The sequence below is a fragment of the Camelus bactrianus genome, chromosome 25 (genome assembly GCF_048773025.1).
Source record: "Camelus bactrianus isolate YW-2024 breed Bactrian camel chromosome 25, ASM4877302v1, whole genome shotgun sequence".
Taxonomy (NCBI): domain Eukaryota; kingdom Metazoa; phylum Chordata; class Mammalia; order Artiodactyla; family Camelidae; genus Camelus; species Camelus bactrianus.
The window spans coordinates 30621432-30641431 of NC_133563.1; the positions used below are offsets into that span (position 1 = coordinate 30621432).

General features: G+C 43.1%; 1 protein-coding gene across 3 annotated transcripts in view; it reads right to left on the reverse strand.

Annotated features, from left to right (window-relative positions):
* ADCY8 (adenylate cyclase 8) overlaps window positions 1-20000 on the reverse strand; it is a 192768-nt gene that overhangs the window by 145301 nt on the left and 27467 nt on the right. For all 3 annotated transcript variants that reach the window (XM_010972658.3, XM_045508451.2, XM_074353082.1), the window contains exon 2: window positions 5418-5567. In XM_010972658.3, coding sequence (XP_010970960.2) covers window positions 5418-5567 — 150 coding nt within the window. The remainder of the gene's footprint in view (window positions 1-5417; window positions 5568-20000) is intronic.

The following is a 20000-nucleotide window of genomic DNA, read 5'->3' on the forward strand; positions in this document are numbered from 1 at the left end:
AACTACAGTAATTAGAATCTAACTTCTCAAAGAGAGATGTTCTAAGATTTAGCTTCCAGACGGAACATTCCATTAGCAAGTCTGTGTAAGACATGTGCTCAGCCTGTTGCAGTCTTTTCTGAATTAGATAAGAGTCCTCCTCCCACCAGGTTTTTAATGGGGGCCACAAGGGGCACAAGTCTCTTTACTTTGACACGAGAGAATTATTACAACATGACCCTCGTGAAGGTAGAAGTGAAGACAAGAGCAAAAATTTGAGTTCAGTATAACTCAGTTGAATAAATATTAATCAGAAGATCTTATAGTCCAGCCATGGCACTGGATAAATACCAGAGAATCGGATGAATTATATAGAATAGCTGCTTTTAAGTAGTCCTTATTGGCCGTAGAAAGAGAGAAAAGCAGACCACCAGACGTCATAATGCACAACAGGTTCTCTAACAGAATTAACGTTGTCGTGCTGGGAGCCCAAGAAAAGCATTTCAACTCAACTTGGGGAGGTGAAAGCAAGCCTCACGGAGGAAGGGATGCTGGAATAGAATATTCAGGGCAGAGATGTTCCTCTGAGTATAATGAAAGGGAAGGGGCTTTCCAGGCTTAAAGAACCACATGGTATATACAGAGTAGTGAAATAACAGTTCAGGGAGCCGATGGTCATTTGGTTTTGTGCACTTGTGGCAAGGGGGTGGAGAAGAATCTGGGCTAGATTCTGGAGGGCCTGTTGGGGCCACGTGTAGGGGTTTGGATTTTATCTTGGAGGGAACGTTACCACTGAAGAGCTTCCTGCAGAAAAGAGTGACAGCAATGGCATTGTCATCACAGCACCCTCTCACACGCCTGGAGCGCATCCTCCGCCTCGGGCTAAGCTCAGGCTAAGAACTGCTTATCTTCAATCCTCAGCACAACCCTTGGAGAAGGCAGCATCATCATGATCATCTTACACCCACAAAATCGAGGTCTTTAGAAGGGAGTAGTTTGCCTAAGTTCCCACAGCCAGGAAGCACAGGAAGTAAGATTGGTATCCAGATCTTCCAGACATTGAAGATTTTGCTTTTGACTCCTACAGTGTCCTGGTTCTGAACCACATCAGGCTTCTGGGATGGAGACCATTTTGGAGAAAGAACAGCTGGAAACTGAGAGACCAACTGGTAAGGGAAACTCAGTATGCTCTGTGCTGGTTACAACTGATGACAAAATTGTTAGGGGAAAAAAAAAAGACAAAGTCCTTGCTTCCCTGAAAAAAGAGTCAGTATGTGCTCAGCCTCTCCAATCATCTAAATTAAAAATGTCAGCATTCAGTAGGTTCTGCCTGGTCTTGAGCCAGCTGCTCTGGGAGGTAAAAGAGATGTTGTAAAGTTGAGAATCACCTCCGAGGAACTTTGTTAACAACCTAGTTTAGAAGAGACATTGAACAAAGAGTTTTAACATTCGCTGGTCTTTCCTGCCTGATTGCTCTTGACCTTAAGAACCATTTCTGCAACCTCAGGTTATCCAAGGAAAAAGCCCGATTCTCAGGACTTCAAGCATCTTGTTATGGTATGGGACCTGCCAAGCAGGAGGGCTTGGCGACTTTTCTTTGGAAAAATGATTAGTAACAATTACTAACTGTTGACAATCTCAGTCACTTCATAACCGTATATTTCTTGTTGGATTTTAGGAACTGCTGCCATGGGCCACTCTTAGGGGGCTCACAATTTACCATAACAAACAGGCATGCAATGATTGAGATCCAATGTGGCAGGCTGCAATAGAGACATGTACGAGATTGTGTTCATTTTGGCATACACAGCACATTGAACAATGCCCAGTGGGTAGGTTAACTCCCTCTCTCTATCTCTATCTCTATCTCTGTATTTCCTGAGTGGAACAGTGCAGCGGAATGCCATTAAAAAAGTATGCAACTTTGCTAGGGGTATCAGAAACCTGCTTCCCAACATTGCTGTCCCTCATTAGATCATATATATCTTGTCATCAGTACCTTGGCTAAGCCTTTCTTCCTTCTTTACCAATCATTAAAATTCTATTCAACCAATCCAGAGGAAGGATTGAGTGTTATTTGTCTCTGTAACTCCACCATGAATGGGTGGATGAATAAATAAATGAATTATGGGAGTGCTCTTAAGTGCAACAGCGTTCTCCCTTCCATCAAGATGTTTGTGTGTGTTGTTTGAGCCCTTTATGCAGTTCTCTTTACTGCTTCTTTGTTGAGCTAAATCCTATTCACAAGTCAACTCAGGCATTATTTCTTTTAGGTAGACTTCTATCAACCTGCAGCCTCGGTATGACTCACATACCATCCAGGTGTCTGTGTAATTGTCCATCTCTTTCCATGAACTCTCCAAGATCAAGAACTGATTGCTGGTCACCATTATAGTCTCAAGGTCCAGCAAAGCTCATAGCACATAATAGATCCTCAATAAATAAATTAATTCATGATTGAACAGATTAAGTCATTTAAATGTTTTCTTTGTATTCTACTGTGAGAGAAAGCCAGTTGTTGAAAACAAATCTCACAAAACGTGAACATTTCTGCAGAATAAGACCTCTTGCTTCTGCATGCAAGTGCAAAAATAAAATGCCATTTAGTCACCCTTGGGATAATTTCCCGAGGAAAAAGAACCTGCTGTCACTTAGGCACTTACAGTGTTTGCTTCACATGGTACAGAATTTCTAGCAGTTACAGTATTATAATTAGCTCTGAAGATGTAAATGGGGTTGGATTTGTTAATGGCATATGATGTTTTAAAATATCTGGAGCTCCTAATCCGGAACTGAGTTCTGATTGCTGGACACCTGAGGAGAACCACCATCCTGATTTCCTTCCATATGAATAACTTTCAGCTGGGGTTTCCACTGAGAAAAGCCAATCCATAACATGTTCTCAAATGAGTCCTCTGGGGACTGCTATGTCGGCTGAGTCATATAAATCAATGTGCACCATCGTGCTGATAAAAGTCCTTCTCGGAGCTGCAGGGACCCTGCGCACAATATTTCTAGCTGTTAAGGAGCCTCTTTGGGGAGTGCATGATCATCCCCATGCTAGAGCTGGAGTAACTAAGACCCAGAGCTTGACCAAGCTCCCTAAGATAGTCAGCAACTAAGGAACATTTTCAAATCCTGGGCAATCTCATTTCAAACCTGTGACTTCACGGCCCATCTACCACTGAGGAAGCTCCCAGGGGTCATGGAAACCTGAATCACAGATCAATATCAATGGAAAGTAACATTACCATTAAATGACGCGGAGCCAGCGAGCTTAGGCACCACCACTGGGCAGAAACAGGTGGCCAATATACCAGAAATACTTTATCATAATTGTGAACACAGAACTACAACAAACCTACAGCACATTTTACTTAATCCTCAGAACAAAGAACCTTCCACCCAAAGAGTTTTTTCTTGTACTTCATCCATAAAAATAATGAGGCTGACTTACCGTTTTATATTGCCTTCTATACATTATCTTACTTGAGGCCAACAAAATACTGATGAAAAGAAAGTTATTGTCCTGTGTACAGATGAGGAACGTAGGACTGAGAGTTAAGCGGTTTAGGTGGCCAACTAGGACGTAATATGCTATGGTATGAATTCTAGTGAAATTTTCACTACATTTGAGTTGTCACTTGTTCTCACCCCTGAGTATTTATTTCCTCTCTCCTCCCATCAACTTAAAAAAGATGAAGATTAGAGAGGATGGAGGGAGGACCCTTCACCATGTTAGATTATTATATGGTAGTAGTGGCTCCAAGATGTTGAACTTGAAGAACGGGAAAAGAAGAATGATGAGTATGATAAGGCAATCATTTCCCGTGTCGGCAGTGTTTCATAAACATTAAATAAAAGACTGAGCTTCCCAGACAACTTATCCACAACTGCAGTTCTGGCTGTAACAGCATCAAGAATAGTTGATAAATTATTAATACAGCAGCACTGTCTGAATTGGCATAGATCCCATGGAAAGAGTGATGTGTTAGTCTGGCAACTGCTCTGTTTTGCAGAGGAACACTATATATATATATATATATATATATATATATATATATATATATGTATATATATATGTATATATGTAATATATAATATATCAGATCTCCTGGGAGATACTGGGAGATACTCGTATTTATTGTACACAGTGATTTTTTTTCCTTAAAGTTATTTTTCTAAATTCTTTTATAGTGATGTTCAGGGCAACTACAATAGATCTATTATGAGATTCTATAATTGCTTTAGACATCAACTTAGAAATGTCCTAATTCTGAAACCTCTGAAGTCCATGGAGGACTTGGAAATTCAGTAGTTTCCTCTGTGCCCCTGGCCATAACAAGCAGCAGTGAGAGAGGAGTTTTGTTGGGCTGCACCCTACCTGGCCGCCTCATCCATTATCACCCAGACCTGGCTTTGCTCACTTGTTTTATCGATGATTTACTCAGATTTAGGTGAAGGAAATACAGCATTTTTTTTGAAGCTACTTTCTTTACAATTTCTCAAACCATTATTGCACAAAGCCTAAAATAACAAGTGTGCATCCACAGACATAACTTTAAAAAAGAGCCTAGTATAGTAGAATTCATATATTTATTCAGTGTTGGATTCCCAAGAGTATACAAACATATTGAACATAAAATGTATTCATTCTATGACCTACTTTCAACACATCCCTGTCATTCCTATTTGAAAATTACTTTCAGAAGCAAAGATACGCATTCATTTTTAATATATGAATAATTTAAATAGGAGCATATCTTTATTTTTTGAAAGCTGATTTTATTTTTGGAAACATATCACATGAGGCCAAAGCTATTTTTTAAATCCTTACAATCCACCCAGTCAGGATGTCCAAGAAACTCCTTTATTTTAACTTCTTCAAACTGAAACCCATGGCTTCCACCATGGAACAACCTGCTTTCATTACTGCATCCCCTATCCTGGGATTGGTATCCTGTTTCATAAAATTTATTGTGTTCAGTCATCACTTCTGAAAATCAGATTGAAGTATTAGGAACTACACACGTACAAGATTCTTCTCTGAATTTCCTATAATCTGAATTGCTATGTAGTGAAAAATTTATTTGAAATAGCAATTGATAGTTTGAGAAAAGGAAAGTCAAAGATGAGAATGTTAATGGTTTTCAAAAGCCATGGCCTTGTTCACGAACATAGATGTCAGTGAAAAGTGTCAGAAAATCACTTTATGATTAGAATCATTTTATTTCTTGTAGGGAACAATTGAGTGTGGAAAATGAGACCAACTCGCTTTGACCTCTGAGTCTCAGTAACTATTTTAGACTCCAGGATCCCACGATACAAACTCTGAGATAACACTTGTTGGTCAGAATGTGTTTGGGGAGAAAAAAGCTCTGTGTAATTCAAAGACTGGCTAGGTAATACCCAGGGCACCCGGCCTTTCCAGTTGGTACCTGTCTTTGGTTTTCCGTCTCCAGCCGCAGCCTGGCCTCCACGCACCTCCGCGTCTCCAGGAAGGCTTGGCGCTGGGCCCGATCTGATAGGTAACTGATGAAGATGCCAGCTGTGTTCATACACATGAATAACACTGCCTGAGCCACAACCTAAAACAGAATTACAGACGTAGCCTGGGTAAGTGGTTAAAACAAGAGCTGTTTGGAGGCAAAGAGAAAATTAATAAATTAAAATTTCCAAGGTAAATCTCAAGGTAGTTGTCCAAGAGTTTGATGGAAGGTTAATAGAACCATGCCCTTCATTCAGGTCTTGGGTCAGCTCATCCTCTCAGTCCTTCCTCCACCACTCTATCCAATTTAAAGGTTCTCCCTCCCCAAGTTTGGGTTTGAACTTGGATTGGAAACCTCAAGTACAGAAGGGTGGCTTCTCTCTTCCTCACTCTATCTCACCTCCCCCTTCACTAGCTGAAATTTTGGGCTTTTTTATGGGTTTGGGGAATCAGGTGAGAAAAAGAGAAAGATTAATAAGAAACAGTAAAGGTATTAGTTGAATGGTTCTATTGTTTTTTTTAAACTTTTAAAAAAAAATTTTTAACATTTTTTATTGATTTATAATCACTTTACAATGTTGTGTCAAATTCCAGTGTTCAGCACAATTTTTCGGTCATTCATGGACATATACACACTCATTATCACATTTTTTTCTCTGTGAGTTATCATAATATTTTGTGTATATTTCCCTGTGCTATACAGTGTAATCTTGTTTATCTATTCTACAATTTTGAGATCCCAGTCTATCCCTTCCCACCCTCCACCCCCCTGGCAACCACAAGTCTGTATTCTCTGTTTATGAGTCTATTTCTGTCCTGTATTTACGCTTTGTTTTTGTTTGTTTGTTTGTTTGTTTTTGTTCTTGTTTTTTAGATTCCACATATGAGCGAACTCATATGGTATTTTTCTTTCTCTTTCTGGCTTACTTCACTTAGAATGACATTCTCCAGGATGAGTCTGTTTCTGTTTTGTATTTATGTTTTTTTTTGAATGGTTCTATTGTATTTTGACTTTGGTACCCAGTTCCTCTTGGGTAGCATCTAAATCCTGATGTTTCTAACTCAGCAGAAGATATCACCTTTGTCCCGCGCTTTCCATCTCCATTGCCATTACCCACCTCCTCAGCGCCAAAATCTCCTGGCTGGACTCTTAAGTTAAACTTTGTACTTTATATTTGTCCCTTTCCACACCTCTCTCTAGTGAAGAAAAGAAAGCCGATTCTGGAAGGGAGTCAACACTTGGAAGAAAGAAACAGCATAGCACAGAATTTCCAGCAGTTAGGAGGTGAAGAAGATTTTTAAAAAATCAGCAAAGATAGAAACAACTTGAGTAGCTTATGCAATTAACAACCTTGAACTGGAACGTGGCATGCAGGTTTAATAATACTAATTCTTTTTTGGCACATATTGAATATTTGTAAAATGTGATTTTACGATAGGACATGGAGTTAGCCTCAGCAAATTTCCAAGATCATGTAACCACAGTCAATGACTACAGTGAAATCAAGTTACAAAGCAATTAAAAAAGACAACTGAAAGAACCCTATGTGTTTAGAAATGGAAAATATTCCTAAATAACTCATGGATCTAAAAAAACCATAATGGAAAGTATGTGTAGCTAAAGAATAATGGAAATCCTACTGAACTAAACTTAGTAGTCCCCACCGAGGAATATATAATAAAAAGTCCTTCATTAGGAAAAGAAGCAAGGTTGAAAATGAATGTGTTGGCCATTCAACTTAAGGGTTTAACAAAAAAAAAAAGGAAAAACAGATAAATCCAAAACGTGTAGAAGGAAAAAAAAATAAGAAAGGAGCAGAAACGAATGAATTAAAAAACAAATATATAATAAAGAGAGTCAATAAAGTTTGTTTCCTGAAAAGACGAATGAAACAGTGACACTTCTTACAAGCTTAACAGAGAAGAAAAGAGAAAAGATTCAAATAAGCAATACTGCAATATCAAGGATAGGAAATGAGAATTTAAATACATTGCAGAAATTAATAGATAAGCAGAAAATGTAAAGTTTAATACTAATGAAAATCACAAATGGAATTGATGTATTTTTCATAATATACCTTTATCAAAACTGACTCAAGAATAAAAATTACATAAACGCAATCATAATTAAAAATCCTTCCCCAAGGAAAGCAACAGGCCCAGATGGCTTCATCAAAGCATTCTACAAACACTTGTGAAAGAAATAACTTAAATATTTCATAATCCCTCCCAGAGAGTAGAAAATCCCCTACTTATAAGGCTAGCAGCATCCTGAGACCACAGCCAATATAATTGGCGTATAAAGGTAAATAACAGGTAAATCTCACTTACGAAATGGAGAAAAATTCCTACACATACTGTCACTAAATCAAATCCAACAACACACAGACAAATAATTCAGTTTGGCTACATTAAATTTATTCCAGGAACCCGAGGATAGTTTAACATTATCAAATCAACTAATGTAATTCACCACATTCACAGCTTTAAAAAAGCACATAATCATCCCACTGAGATGAAACAGCATTGATGAAATTCAATATTCTTTCAAAAAAAAAAAAAACAACTCAGAGGTTAGAAGTAAACTTTCTTAATCGCTACGCAGAATACCTACAGAAAGAAAAAGAAGAATGCCTAAAATGAACATCTCACTCGATGATAAAAGTTTAGAAGCATTTGCTTAAAGACCAGGATGCCGGTTATCTCCAAATGTATTCGACATCATTCTCAAATTCCAGCCATCGCAGTAAGACAAAAACAAAATAAAGGTGATAAAATTTGGAAAGGAAGAAATAGACTTTTATTTTTGCACATGATTATCTATGTGGAATATTTAAAAGTCTCTACAGAAAAATCACTAGGATTAATAAGAATTTAGCAAAGATGCTGGATACAAAGTCAAAATAAAATGTTAATTGCATTCCTAATGCACCCATAACAAAGAGATAGAAAATGAACTTAATGGAGGAAATAATTGAATTGAAAATAATCGAGTAAGACCTACGGAGATGGAGGGCTGGATACCACGTAACAGGGAACGATGAAAGAGTTGCCGTAGCAGAGACTTCAGAGCTGGAGGTGTTTTCACCTCTAGTGGAATTCAAGATGATTCTAAAATTTACATAGAAGGTCAAAGGGTCAAGAATACACAAGATACTCTTTATCGTTTCTCTCCCTACTCATTTTGTTCTAACCACGCTGGTTTAATTTCTGTTCCTCCTGTAAGCTTTTGCTAACTCTGGGCCGTTGCAAATGCTGTCCCTTCTGCCTGGGACATTCTTCCTCATCCTTCTTGCCTTGGAGATTCCTCTTGGCCTTCTGTTCTTGGCTTTGTTATAGTTTTCTCAGAGAGGAACTCCCTGATCACCATATCAAAGTAGGATTTCCCCGCCATTCTTTATCCCTATATGCTGTGTGCCTACCACCAGCTGTAACTATATATTGTTTAATATAAATATATAGTTGTAACTGTATATATTGATTTGCCTGTTTGGTTGTTTAGTGCTTGTCTGTCTCACTGGATTCTTACTTGTAATAATACTTGTTTTAGCCATTGATTGACACCTAGTGCCTAGAACAGTGGCTGACAAGACTCAGCACAGTGCCTGTTAACTGGTCAGCACCTAGTAAGTGCTCGATACTTGCTGAGTGAGTAAATGAATGAGGAGCCTTCCTATGTACCACTCATCATCATTTACAAGATATGCCGGACCTTAAAATAGCAATAATAATGTAAAACACCAAAAAATATCCTTGTCCACAGTAACAAATGTGTGGGAGTTGGAAAAATCCAAAAGTACACAACTTTGCAAAAGATAAAGGAAGAAAGCATTTCTGGGAGAGGGGTGCTAGCTGTTAACTATGTAAATACTACCCAAATTGTTCTATGGCTTTAATAAGATTAACAGTCAAAGTCCCAAGCGGAATTTTCATTTGGAACTTGGAAGATGACTTAAAAGTGTATCTGAAAGAATACGTGAATGAGCATACTAAAGAAATTTTTACAAAAGCGATTAGAGAGGGGCCTTGCACAGCCAGCAGATAATATATACCACCATGTGACAGTAATTAAAACTCTGTGGCAGTAACGAAAACCTCAATGGCAAGCCTCCTCTGACCCAGAGCTGACATACTGAATGCGAGATGCTTCCGAACCATTTGAGGATCAATGCTTTATTTTTGTATCCACACACATCTACAAGCTGCCATTGAGATGTCTCCCTAACCCTTCACTATTAAATAATTTACTCATTCAAAATTATTTATAGAGAAAGTTCTATGTATCAGGTACAGCTTTATGCACTGGCAGTGTGCAAAGCAGGTAAATTCCAGGTTTCATTCTAGGGGTGGGAGACAGGCAATCAGTGAATACACCAATGACTATCTAATGCACAGTGGTGATGATGGTGGCGATGGTGGTGGTGGTGGTGTGTGTGATACACGCTTGAAAGGAAAATACAGCAGAATAAGGAGAATAGAAAGTGATGGAGTAGGGGTGGGGCTGCCCATTTCTAAGGAGTTCAGAGAAGGACTCTCTGATAAGAAGATACTTGAGCAAGACCAGAAAGAAATGAGGGAGTGAGTCACGGGGTATGTGGGAAGAGAAGTTTAGGCAGAGGGGATAAAAAGTGCAAAGGATCTGAGTCAAGAGAAGCAAGAAGCCCACTCGAGCCCGGCATGAAGCCCACCGCGGCTGGAGCAGAGCAGGTGCAGGAGAGTGGAGGCTCTTTAAGGAGATGAACTCAGAAAGGTAACAAAGGGCCGGACTGAATGGGTCTTGCACAGGATAAGAATACTGGCTTTTCTCTGTGGGATGGGAAGGCCCAGGAGAGTCCTGAGTACTGGGAGGCATGACCCATCTTCCATGTTTTAAGGGTCACGCGCTGGCAGCCGGGAAGCAAACAGACTGTTTGGGGTCAGGATGGGGGCAGGGAGACAAGCTAGAGGGCTCTTAGAAAAACCCCGCAGAAAAGAGACTGTGGGCTTGGACCAGCGTGGCGACTGTGCAGCTGGTGAGACTGGGCTGGATCCTTAATCTATTTCAAGGATAAAGACAAAATTCACTGATAAATTTTGTGTAGATAATGAGAAAAAGGGAGGAGATGAGGGTGACCTCCAGAAAATGAATCACTCTGACTGCATGTGGAAATCATCTGGGGACTTAAAAAGACCCCCCTAGCCCTACTCAGTCCTACTGAATACAGCTATCCAGGGGTGAGGCCTAGGGACCTTGATTTTTAAAAAGCTCCCAAAGGCATGTGCTGCAGTGGGTCCATGGGCTGCCCTAGGGAAGCACTGCTTCCTGAGCATGGTCAGAAGATCGCATATTACACTACCTTTTGACCTCCTTTTTACAGGCCCATCAGCCTTACTAAAGTCCCAGATCCCACGGGGCAGAGACCGCATCCATTGTGTCTCATCTCTGCACAGGGCCAGGCATTGTAATACCCAACAAACCCTTGTCGAGTCTAATTAACTTGACAGAGCCACATGAGCGAATTCCAATTACCCACCTCTCTGGTGCAGTTTTGCGATGACTGGGAAGAGGGAGGTTGTCACTCTGATGCGGGAAGCCCTCCGCAACTTCACCCAGGACAGGACGAGTCCCTCCTGACCTTCCCCCGTCTCCTCCTCCAAGCCCTGGAGTTGGAAGTTTCACTATGTGGACGGGACTGCCCCCTTCCTCCCCGGGGCAGTGTGGGTGCTGCTGTCTGAAGCCAGGGAGTTCAGAGTTGGAAAGGCTCGCAGAGTCAGCTCCCCTATTTGATACAGGATTTGCATTTTTTTGTTGTTGCAGCAGGATTCTCTGCTGTTTGTTGCCAACTGGCCAGACTGGAGGTGGGAGAGAGGACTGGCTCCCTGGGGGCCTCCCCTCCCCTCTGCGCCCGCTTCGGGCAGGGCGCACCCCCCAGTCTGCAGCCAAGCTGCTGAAGGCTGCAGGAGGCCTGCCTTATTGAGAACAGGGAAAAGACTCTCCTTCCATCTATTTCTGGGTCTCCAGAAGCATCTACTTAGGTGCTGTTGTATATATGGAAAGACTGGCTCTGGGAATGTGAGTATTGGATCTGTCCCTAGAGATAGTTCTATTTTTTAAATTTAGAAAGAAAATAAAAGACAGGTTGCAATATAATAATGATTTGCCTTTGGGTCTTTCCTATATTTTAACAGAAACCAGGAATTTGAAAGGTAATTCCATTACGCTTAATTTATATAAAATGTTGAGAAGGATTTACCCACTGATTTGTCTGTAGGGCTCATGTTTCGTCATAACCTTTTGAGGACGCACAGGCTGAAATGGGGAGACTGAGCAATAGCACTTATAACTCACTTTTAAAAGTTAACGTTAGGTGCAGGGCATCATATTAAGTGATTTCCGTATGAGTTCTTATATAATCTCAGTGGGGCAGGAACTATTACTATGTCCATACGAGGAAGCTGAAGTTCAGAGAGGTTAAGTAACTTGTCTAAGGTTAAACAGCCCTCCCAGCGGGAGGGCAGGGATTTGAATGCAAGAAGTCTGACCTTGCAGGATCCAAGCAAAAGTTGGCCAGGACCTGAAGGAGACCTTTGGTATTCAGAGGAAATGGAGCCCAGTCAAGAGACAAAGGTACAACTGAATATGCAAACACAGGGCAATGCATTAGGAAGGTTAAGTATTTTGCCAGCACACCGTGGGGATATAGGAAAAATGCAGGGAAAGCACTCATGTCTGTGGGTGAATGAACCCAGCTGGAGAGTGGTGTCATCCTCTAGTAGATAGTAGCATTTATTGAGCACTTATTATATGCCAGGGATCATTCTGCGTGTCTGGCATGTGTTAATTCACTTAGTCCTCGCAGCCCAGTGAAGTAGGCATTACTATGATCCAAAACGAGCACTGTACAGATGAGTGGGCTGAAGCTCAAAGTTTAACTATTTGCTCAAGATAACAAATGGAGCCAGTGGGAGAGCTGGGATTTGAGCCCTGGTCACAGGAGCTGAAGCCTGAACTTAGAACTGCTGTGGTCTCCAAGCTCATCCTCGAGCCCTCAGCTGTACTAACTCTGTGAAAGTTCACTCAGGCAATCGATGCGGATTCCGCACTGGCATGAAGGGTTATAGGATGCAGCCAACGTGTGGCTCGGTTCTTGAGCCTGGTTGAGGGGAAGGGGCCTTGGGAGGTCTGTGCACCTCTGTCTATAAATAGTAAAACCAAGATCCTGAAAGTAACTTGCCCAAAGCTGAACAGCTTGGGGGATTCCAGAGCCATGACTGACACCAGGCTCTTGAACCCCAAAGCCGGTGCTCTTGACAAGCTGCGGTGTGTTTTCACAAAGCATCCTTACAGTTGGAGAAATGCGCCCGTGTGTAGGCTCTCTGTGTTTGGACTTAGGCCTGTCCACAGGGGGCACAAGGAGCAGAGGGAGGGGCTTGGGACACAGTTGTTGCTCAATATGTGCTGGCCACGACTGAGGTTATGGCTCTTATTATAGCTTTTGTTGTCCCTTAGGTCACAAGAATGACTCGTGGAGGGTTTGAGCAGGCAAGCAACCTGGTGAGATTTGTGTTTGTGTTTGAGAAAGACATCTTGTAATGTAACATGGGGAAGCGTTATCATCCAGGGACTCCGTAAAGATGGGAATGAGAGGGATGACGAGAACCCATCGGCTCAGTGGAGCCCAACTAGAGGAACAGAAGGCACCACCAGCATCCTCTGCCCGGGCCGTGGGTTCTCCCCACAGCTGTTGCCCTGCCATCATGTTTCCTGCTTGCCCTTTATAAATAGCACATATTGAATTAGAAAAAGAAATTAGAGATAGTAGGCAACGAAGTTTAAAAAAGTAACAAAGCAATAGAGTAGCAAACTTAAGTATCTACCTAAGAAAAAGATTAAAAAAAAAAAAAAAAGATGCAGGTATGCAGAACTCCGAGGGCATACAGTAACAAGTAAAACTGTTACTGAATGATGAAAAACCTGCTTAAAAAAACCCGAGTCCAATTATTAATATTGTGAGAAATGACAAAGTAATGAGGAGAAAATACAGTCTTTTCAGAAGAAAGCAAGAAGAGAGAATTTTGAAAAATTGAATTAAAATCATAAGAGAACAGGAGTATCAGATTTTTAAAAATGGCTTGGAAAAAATCTGTTGCTAAGGAGGAAGTAAAAATGCTAAAAGGCTAAAAATAGGAAGGAGGGGAGGTGAGGAAAAATAAATGATTAAGCCATTTAAAAATAGATAAGATAAAATGATGAAGTTAAAATTTTTTTTAAGTAGGAGAAATTTAACAGGCAGTAGCTCACAATTTACAGGTAAGCTAGGCTAGTGTGAAGTAATTCAAGATCTGAACACATTGAAAATGTCTAGTCCACAGTGTTCAGAAGAGCGGGACGCGCCAAGTAGCCAATGGTGTTCCACGAGCGCTTCCCAGGCTGGGATAACGGCTGCTTAGAGTCCCATCTCGTTGTGAGGGACGTGAGCGTGCCTCCGCTGACACCCTGCAGCTGGGCGCTGCACAGTGCGCTGTGCCCTTTGCAGATGCTCTGTTACGGCAGTCCAGTAGCAGCCCCGTTGTTCTTATCAGCTCCATTCACAGAAAAGGAAACTGAGACTCAGAGAGGCTAAGAAATTACCCAAGGTCACAGAGCTGGTCAGCGGCACTAGGACAACTAACAGTGCTCATTTGCCTGGAACACAGAACTTTGTCTTAAAACCTGGATGGTTCTGAAAAAACCAGGAGGCGTTTTCCTGGCAAAGCTTCCTTGCCACCCTTCCGCTCAGCGCTCAGGACTCAGCCTGGCCCCGTCCCCACGTGTAGCAAGCTCTCCTTTCCTGCCCCTGCTCCCTTGGACCGCACCTCCGGTGGCCACGGATCACTGCCCTTGGATGTCGGTGGTCGGTCTCATCCACCGTCAACTCCACCTCCCCAGGGCCCTGCACTGTGCCTACGCTTGCCCTGCTCCGCATCCATCCACAGGGCCAACAAGTGTCTACTGAGTGTCTTCTCGGGTCAGGCAGCACGCTGGGGCCGTGCAGAGGTGGTCAGAACAAACACAGCTCCTGCCCTCATGAAACGGACAGACTGGTAATACTGCAGGCCGTTGGGCTGTGTTTGTTGAATGAATGCGTGAGCTGGGCGGTGGAGAGACTCCGGGGATGTGAGCAGTTCAGCTTGTCGCCTTCCCTTGGGGAGGCCACAGCGAAAGCAGATTCTGTGGACACGCCAGGGGTTCACCATTGCCCCTCCTCAAGTGTCCAAGAAGGTTCTGTGGTTTTAGGATGTTAGAGTTTGAGAGTCAGAGCTTAACCCCAACTCTCTACCTCTGAGAGCCTCTAAGTCTATTTTGAGTTTTAACAGAAATGGCTGCTGATTGCCTATTATATACGTGCCAGGCCCTGCCCCTGGCTCTGAGGATGCAGAACAAGTCTCTGCCTCCTGAATTTTATATTCTAGTGAACTTACATTACTTCACATGCAAAACGAAAAAAAAAAAAGTAATCTCTAGGACCCAGGGTTCTTGCAAGGATAAAATAAAACATGAAAGTCACTATCAACGTGACTGTAACTTAGCAGTCAGTCGGTGGTGATTCTTCCTGGTGGTTATAAAGATTGAGAGTGAATTGTTTTATGTCAAGTACTTCGCGTTTGCCTGATGCACAGCAAACACCCCAAGGTGGCAGGCGCTCTGTACTGCTATCTTCACATAGACTGCCTCCAGAACAAGGCGGCGGGCAGAGATGAAGGAAGCGCCTTGGGGATTTGGTTCTCTGTCTCTCTCTCTCCTGACTCCTATTTCTCCCCTATGTGCCCCCCGGTTCCTAGTCACACAGGATAACTTGGAGTTATCTGGACCACCTTTGCTGGTTATTCTCTTTTTGTCCCTAAAGAGCTGCCTTTCTGTGCCCGACTCTGTGCTCTGAAAGGTTCATATCCCTGGACTGCATCAGGCTTCCTTGTCCTCAGCTTCCATTTGGGTTCTGCAGTGGCTAGTTCAGGAAGGAGACAGGAAGGTGGGAAGAGAGAGAGACTGGGGTAACACTCGTCCTAGAGCGGTTGGGGCAATGACGGTGTCCTCTGTAACATGTCAGCTCTCCCCAGGTTCTGTTAATGCCATCCCTCTTTGCTCCATCAGGCTCCCGACGGTGGGGAAGAGCATCCTCTGTGCCTCATCAAGCTTTGTGGCTCCCTTAGCCCTGTCCCAAAGTTTGCTTGAGATCACTTCACTTACCCCTATGAGTGTTAATCTATTTCCTGCCGGGACCTGAATGATCTGCGATCCAAGCTCTTACATCTCCAGACCTTTGCATATTTGGTTCGCTTTTCCTAAAATGTCTCGCTGCCCCTCCCCTCTTCCCCCTCCCAGCTCACACACACACACACACACACATTTTCACATTGTTACAACGCCTGGTGGCTTAATGAATAAATCACTGCCTGGGCCATTGAAAATGGTGGCCAACCTTGCAAAAAAGGGAAGGAGCTTCAGAAAACACAAATAAGAACAATAATTGGTTCTCTCACCAGTCCTGTTTGATCTCCATGACAAATGTCAGAAGGGCTGTTTGTCAGAAGACCTGGGACAATTTCCCCAGAAAGACATGGGTGGGGTGCCAGGCTAGATGACAAACTTTCCATGGAGGCATTTCGTTCCAATAGAAGATTTAAATTTTTTGATGATACTCGTCCTTTACAACCATTCACGACTCTTGTTTGCAACAGCTGTATGAGGGCTCTTGATGTCAGACCAAAGAAGGGAGGAAAAAGGTGTCATCTCCAAAACCGACAACAGTCAAAACGAAGAGAAGCCGTGTGTGACAGACAGCACGCACCCAACAATGAGTGAATGAACAAACAGTAGAAAACACAGGAAATAGTTCATGCAGAGACATTATCTTTACTGAATTGATTGACTAAATGCTGCTAGCTAAAAAAGAATGCATAGTACTAAATTAACTTGTCATTAATATTCATGACTCGGGGGGAAATTGAAAGCCTGTCTACACTCTGCCAGGATTGCACAGTCCTGGTTTTTGTCATACAAAACGCACAAGTACCAGATTGCTCAGCCTCTCAACATGATTACTAAAGTGAAAAGGGCAGGCCCTACCCTTGGAGCAGTGTTTCTCAAATAGGGGAGGTTTTGCCCACTAGGGGACATTTGGTAATATCTGGAGATATTTTTGGTTGTCGCATCTGGAGGGGACAGTATTGGCACTTGGTGATGGAGGCCAGCCATGATGCCGAACATCCTACCCTGCACAGGACAGCCTCTCCCTCCCAACAGAGAACCATCCTGCTCCGAACATCAATAGCGCCGAGGTTGAGAAACGCTCCCCTAGAATTTAGCAGTTAGCAGCACATAGTAGCTGCTCACTAAATGACTGCTGGATAAATGGTAGGTGGGCAGTTTCATCTTCAAAATTTGCTTGGCTTGCAAAACAAACTCTCTTTTAAATATCTCCAAATTTCTAACCCGTTGGATAGATTTCTTTTCTTTGCGTAAATGACTATAGAGTTATCCATTGAGCTACATACACACTATGGGTTAAAAGATAGTCAAGACACATGGTACCCCAGCCTTCAAGGGTCTCAGGTTTCGCAGGGAAGGGAAACAATTAGATGTGCGATTCCCACGCGGTGTGGTGAGTGTCAGGACAGAGATACACCAATAGCCATCGATGCCTGCCATGCGAATGCTAACATTATTAACTGTTTAATAGCATTGAGCACCTGCTCTGACGTAGGCACTGCTTTAAACGTTATGCCTGTATCAATGCATTTAATTTGCACAGTAATCCAGTGAAGTTGGTGCTCTTATTACTATTAGGGCGACCATATAACATTATTCAAATAGAACAGTTTTGATGCTGAAAGGGGCCACTCAGTAACTCTGCTAAGATCATAGGTGTGAACCTCAACTGTCCTAGGAAAACAGGGGTACCTGGTTGCTCCAATCTGCACTTTATAGGTGAGTAAACTGAGGCCAAGACAGGTTAAATACGCTGCTTCAGTTCCCTCCTATAAGTGAAAGGGACAGGCTTGGAATCCAGCCAGTTAGTCTTCAAAGTTTACCTTTTTGAGCACTAACAATACAATGAGTAAAGATAATGCATCACGATGGAGGCTAATAGAAGTTAGGGGGACCTGGGAAGGCTCCCTGGGGGAGGTGACATTTAAGTCAAAGCTTGAATAATGAGTAGGAGTTAGACAAGGAAAGAATGGGGAGAGGGTTTTGAAGAAGTAGTATGTGGAAAAGCCTAGAGGCAAGAAAAATTAGGAATCATCTGGGGAGCTAAGAAATGCCCAGCATTGCTGGAAAGGGGGGTGGTAATGGAGTGGCCAGACGCGGGAGTAAAAGCAGAGAGAGGGCCAAGAGAGTCAGACATTTATTGCCACGCGCTAAATGTTTTCCACAATAGCGCCACTGTCTCATTAGGCCTTATCCCAATCCTGCACAGCAGGACTTTCACCGTTTTATATGAATAAGAAGACAGACCCTTACCTCCCTTAACTTGCCCCAGGTCGTATATTCCACAGTGGAACTGGGAGCATGTCTGATGCCAAAATCTGTTCCATGTCACTGTCTCCAGTCCTTAACTGCACAACTCCTTCTTTTAGTACATTCCAGCTAGAGCTGGCATCATCGAGGAATTCTTCTTAACATCCACATTAATGAACCTTGTTTTAGGAGGAAATGCTTCTTCAAGAGGCTTGGCCCCTTATGTCAACTCAGCTGTTACTCTGCAAAACCAGGAGCCAGGTCTAGGTCCAGAGTTTTGTCAAATGTGCCTAGAGAATCGAAGGAAGCTTCTCTATTTGACCCTGAGTTCCACAGGGTGACAAACGGTAACACAGTGGAGTTTTTGCATTTGTGCATTTAATTGATATGTATGAAGAGTGGCAAGTTGCTGGTGAGAAAGGGGAAGAAAGACAGAGAGGGAGGTAAACCAGCTGCCTTATTTGGAGCTCAGCCACTCGGGATGAAAACTTAGGACTGTATTGGGTTAATTGAGACATAATACATCCATTCGCTGACTTTTACTTTTTTATTTTTTTTAGCATTTAAGAGGTTTTTTTTTTACAGCCTGGCTTTTGACTAAGTTGTTAGCTTTAAAACCTAACCTCAGTGTAAGCTGTGATTCCAACAGAGTGTGGGTTTCACCCAAGCAGCTACGTGTCCCACTGTGACACGTATAACAGAAAATAAAGACGTTAACAAAAGAAGTGGACATTGGAAAAGCCACCATCTTGATGCCCACGATCCCTGGCAGTGTAGTTAGCAATGGTAGGTGAATAATAAGTGGTTTTTCAATGAAAAAGTGAATTCATGACCCATCTGTGGCCGGCGGTCAGGAAGGAATCGGGCATCCTTTCTGAAAAGGCAGGCACCGCCCTTCTGCAACACTGTGTGGGAAATGAAGGCTATAAATATTCACAGGCAGGCAAATCAGATATGTCTTGGGGACCAAAGTGGACACTGATTCAATTCTCTTCCCTCTTCATCTAGGGCCTGTCAGGCCTTGCATCTAAAGTGCTTTATGGATGTGGGTAGAAAGAGGCAAAGGGCCGTCTGGGGCCTGTGAGATGCAAGAGAATTTCTCCCCTGCTGCGTGGACCCTCCTGGTCGGGTCACTGGCAGGTCACCGATGAAGACTTCCACCTTTGCTGCATCCTCCGTCCCAGACACACAGGGCAGGGAAGAGCTGGGAAGCTGGGCGTCTGCGTCAGCTACCTTTAAGACCGCGTCTTCCTCCAGGGTTAGCTTTACAAATCTAGAAATGGAGGTGGCGGGATGAGCCTGGGGTAGTCTCGCTATATATAGCTTTGGAGACAGATGTGTGTGGGAGAGTCTGGCTTGGGGAGAACACTCCAGGCATCTTCAGTGGTGTCGTGTCAGACCCGGGACATCCTGCATGGCAGAGGGGGTGTGGGAATGGGCCCGTGACTGCAGCATTCCATATCATTTACCCGACTCCCAGAAGCCGAGGCAAGGATAAATGAGGGAGCACCGTCCAAAGTTGGGGTGCCACCCTTCAGGATGCAGTGGGCACTTTAAATCAAGGGCCTCTCTGTGGTGTCATGCCCTGCTAGGTGGGATGCATGAGGCTGGGAAACAAGGAGGGAAGTGGGAGTGGCCCTGTTTATCATCACTCCCAGTGGCTCACGTGGGGAGCCTGAAACCCTGGGTTCTGTGGCTTTAGGGTTCCAGCTTTCCACAGGCCGAATATCTCCACCAGGCGACATGGTAACAGTCCCCAGTGAACTATAAAATATGGCATGCTGGCTCCTTATGCCAAGTGACCAGCAGATAAGAAGAGTCACCATTCTAGGAAAGGTATAACCCTGGCCATGGGTGTCAGCTGGGGCCCCACGACCAGCTGCAGCAGTGGGGACTACAGTGGATCCCACTAACTGTCCCCTTCTGAGCTCCCCTAAAGAAGAGAGGCTCACCAGGATCACAGAAAAGCACCTCTCAGAACTGGGGAAGATGTAGGTCCTAGCGGCACAAGGGGTGGACAGTGGTGGATCTTGGGATGAGCCACTAGACCTCCCT